The sequence below is a fragment of the Austrofundulus limnaeus genome, unplaced genomic scaffold, assembly GCF_001266775.1.
Source record: "Austrofundulus limnaeus strain Quisiro unplaced genomic scaffold, Austrofundulus_limnaeus-1.0 Scaffold1102, whole genome shotgun sequence".
NCBI classification, from domain to species: Eukaryota; Metazoa; Chordata; class Actinopteri; order Cyprinodontiformes; family Rivulidae; genus Austrofundulus; species Austrofundulus limnaeus.
In genome coordinates, this window is record NW_013953504.1 from 84009 (window position 1) to 86848 (window position 2840).

At 39.8% G+C, this 2840-nt stretch overlaps 1 protein-coding gene across 1 annotated transcript in view; it reads left to right on the forward strand.

Annotated features, from left to right (window-relative positions):
* Positions 1-458: 458 nt before the first annotated feature.
* The window catches only part of slc16a10 (solute carrier family 16 member 10), a gene marked incomplete at its 5' end in the record, with an annotated part of 26742 nt that continues 24360 nt past the window's right edge, over positions 459-2840 (forward strand). Inside the window, 1 exon segment of the mRNA XM_014030679.1 lies at positions 459-603. Within this exon segment, the coding sequence (XP_013886133.1) occupies positions 459-603 (145 nt within the window).

The following is a 2840-nucleotide window of genomic DNA, read 5'->3' on the forward strand; positions in this document are numbered from 1 at the left end:
TACTGGTGAACATAGGTACTGGGAAACATCCGTACTTAGGAAAACAGGTACTGGTGAACATATACTGGTGAACATAGGTACTGGGGAACATACGTACTTGGGTAAACAGGTACTGGTGAACATAGGTACTGGGAAACATAGGTACTTGGGTAAACAGGTACTGGTGAACATAGGTACTGGGAAACATAGGTACTTGGGTAAACAGGTACTGGTGAACATAGGTACCCAACATGTGAAGGAAACCTTTCCAAACTGTATTAAAACCTCCAGAACCTGAAGCTTCTCCACAGTTATTTTTTTCAAGCTCACAAAATGTTTGTAAAGAATTATTCAGCACAGATAATGTCCCTGATGAGAGGAAGCTCGTGAACTCGTGATGTGAGAACTCAAACTGTTGTGTATTTGTTTTATTTTGTAAGGCTCTACTTACTTCTCCTCTTTTTGTCTGTGTCCTGCAGCTTGGGTGGGCTCCCTCTCAATGGGGATGATCTTCTTCTGCTCTCCCATCGTCAGCGTCTTCACTGACATCTTCGGCTGCAGAATCACGGCGGTGGGCGGTGCAGCTGTCGGCCTAGTCGGCCTGCTCGCCAGCTCCTTTGTTAAGTAAGAAAACTGTCATGTTTGTCTTTTTGATCGAGTAATCTGTGCTTTGAAACTCACATTAAAGTGCCTGTGACATGAATGTACTTCAAAYACAAAMAGTCAAACATCTTTATACTTAAGAAAATTGYCCCAATACACATGATTTTGCTCATTTTGTCACATAACTGGCCTATTTTCTTTTGAATTTKTCTCAGCCWAAGTGAAACAGGATGTGACATCAAAGGGGAACTAATTAATAAAATAAAATCTTTGGTATTTGTTTRTATCATTTAAACTTTAACTCTTCATCTCTCTGTGACAGAGACTCAAAATAATGTAAAGAAACATCAGATTCTTATTCACAGACTGYGTTGTTAGCCRTTGTAGCAAAGCTCTGTTTACATGCAGACATTCCCCTTTGACATCACTTCCTGTTACTTCACACACAAATATCTCAACAACCGTTCATCTCAGCAGTGTGAAATTTGTTTTTCAACATGTCATGAATGTTATCTTTCCAAAAATGCNTGATGAATGAGTCAGAGCAAGGCTTTGGACATGTTTTTATGAGAGTTTAACATTATAACATGATATAAAACTAAAAAAAGTTGATTTTACATGATATTGATCCTTTAAACTCCACATAAAAAGGCCCCAGCTAGAACCTGGGATTTGAACCCAGGACCTTCTTGCTGTGAGGTATCAGTGCTAACCACTAATCCATCAAACTGTGTTAAATGAACACATAGCACCTAGCAAGATGGCATTGTGTCGTTGTTGGCGCAGACTGCTCTGTTCCTGTGTGTTTGTGTTTGGTTCTGTTCTGGTGTTTTTGTTCCTGAGTGTGTGTAACACTTTGACACCATGGAGTGAGACGAGGAATCAGAGTAAAAACAGCTCAGAAACCCGACCCAGTCATCTCCCTTTATGCACGTCRAAGACAGCAGACAACAAAAACAGACTTCTTTTTCCCACAAGTTTCATCTGACTGAGCTCAGGACTCAGAAGTGTGAGGCAAACAACTTGTCTCCACGTGTTTTCTCCTCACTGTGTTGTTTTTATTGGTGAAGGCTGAGTGAGATCACTGCTTCTCCCAGCAGTCATCCTGATCTTCTGACTTTCTCGTGGTCTTCACCAACAAAGAATTCTGCATTTGTGTTTAAAAATATGTATACTCGTGTGCTTTCAGAAGCACAAAGAGTTTAGTGTTAAACAATCCCGCCTTTCTTTGACGAGAACACAACCTTTACATCTAACAGCTCATTTTCTGTCAGTGTCAATACTTTTTATTGGTACAAACTTCTGTTTATTGAAAATAACTTTCTCCATTATGGTCTAACTGTGTTCCATGGATGCAGATCGGCTGCAGCATGACAGAAATATTTAACCATAGACTCCAAGGAGACTGCTGACTAAGCACCTGGCAGACACTGCAGATGTTTCCTGTGGTTGCTCCAACGGTCACAGCTCTCATTCTGTGAATTGGAAGTACAGTAGTTACTTCTGTCAATTTAGAAATATATTATATTTTGACACAATTTACTGAAAATACATAAAAAATTTACTGAACTATAAAGTTAGTACAAATACTTGTGTTGATGAAAATACAATCTAATCATAGTGAAACCTGATAAAACAGTGTGCAAATATGAGCCTGAATGCTTTATATTGTTTTACAAATTTTATTATAAACCCCAGGAAACATAGGTACTGGTGAACATAGGTACTGGTGAACATAGGTATGGGAACATACTAGGTACTGGTGAACATAGGTACTGGTGAACATAGGTACTGGTGAACATAGGTATGGGGAACATACTGTAGGTACTGGTGAACATAGGTACTGGTGAACATAGGTACTCTGAAACATAAGTACTGGTGAACATAGGTATGGGGAACATACTGTAGGTACTGGTGAACATAGGTACTGGTGAACATAGGTACTCTGAAACATAAGTACTGGTGAACATAGGTATGGGGAACATAGGTACTGGTGAACATAGTTACTGGTGAACATAGGTATGGGGAACATAGGTATGGGTAACATAGGTATGGGGAACATAGGTACTGGTGAACATAGGTACTGGTGAACATAGGTATGGGAACATACTAGGTACTGGTGAACATAGGTACTGGTGAACATAGGTACTGGTGAACATAGGTACTGGTGAACATAGGTACTCTGAAACATAAGTACTGGTGAACATAGGTATGGGGAACATACTGTAGGTACTGGTGAACATAGGTACTGGTGAACA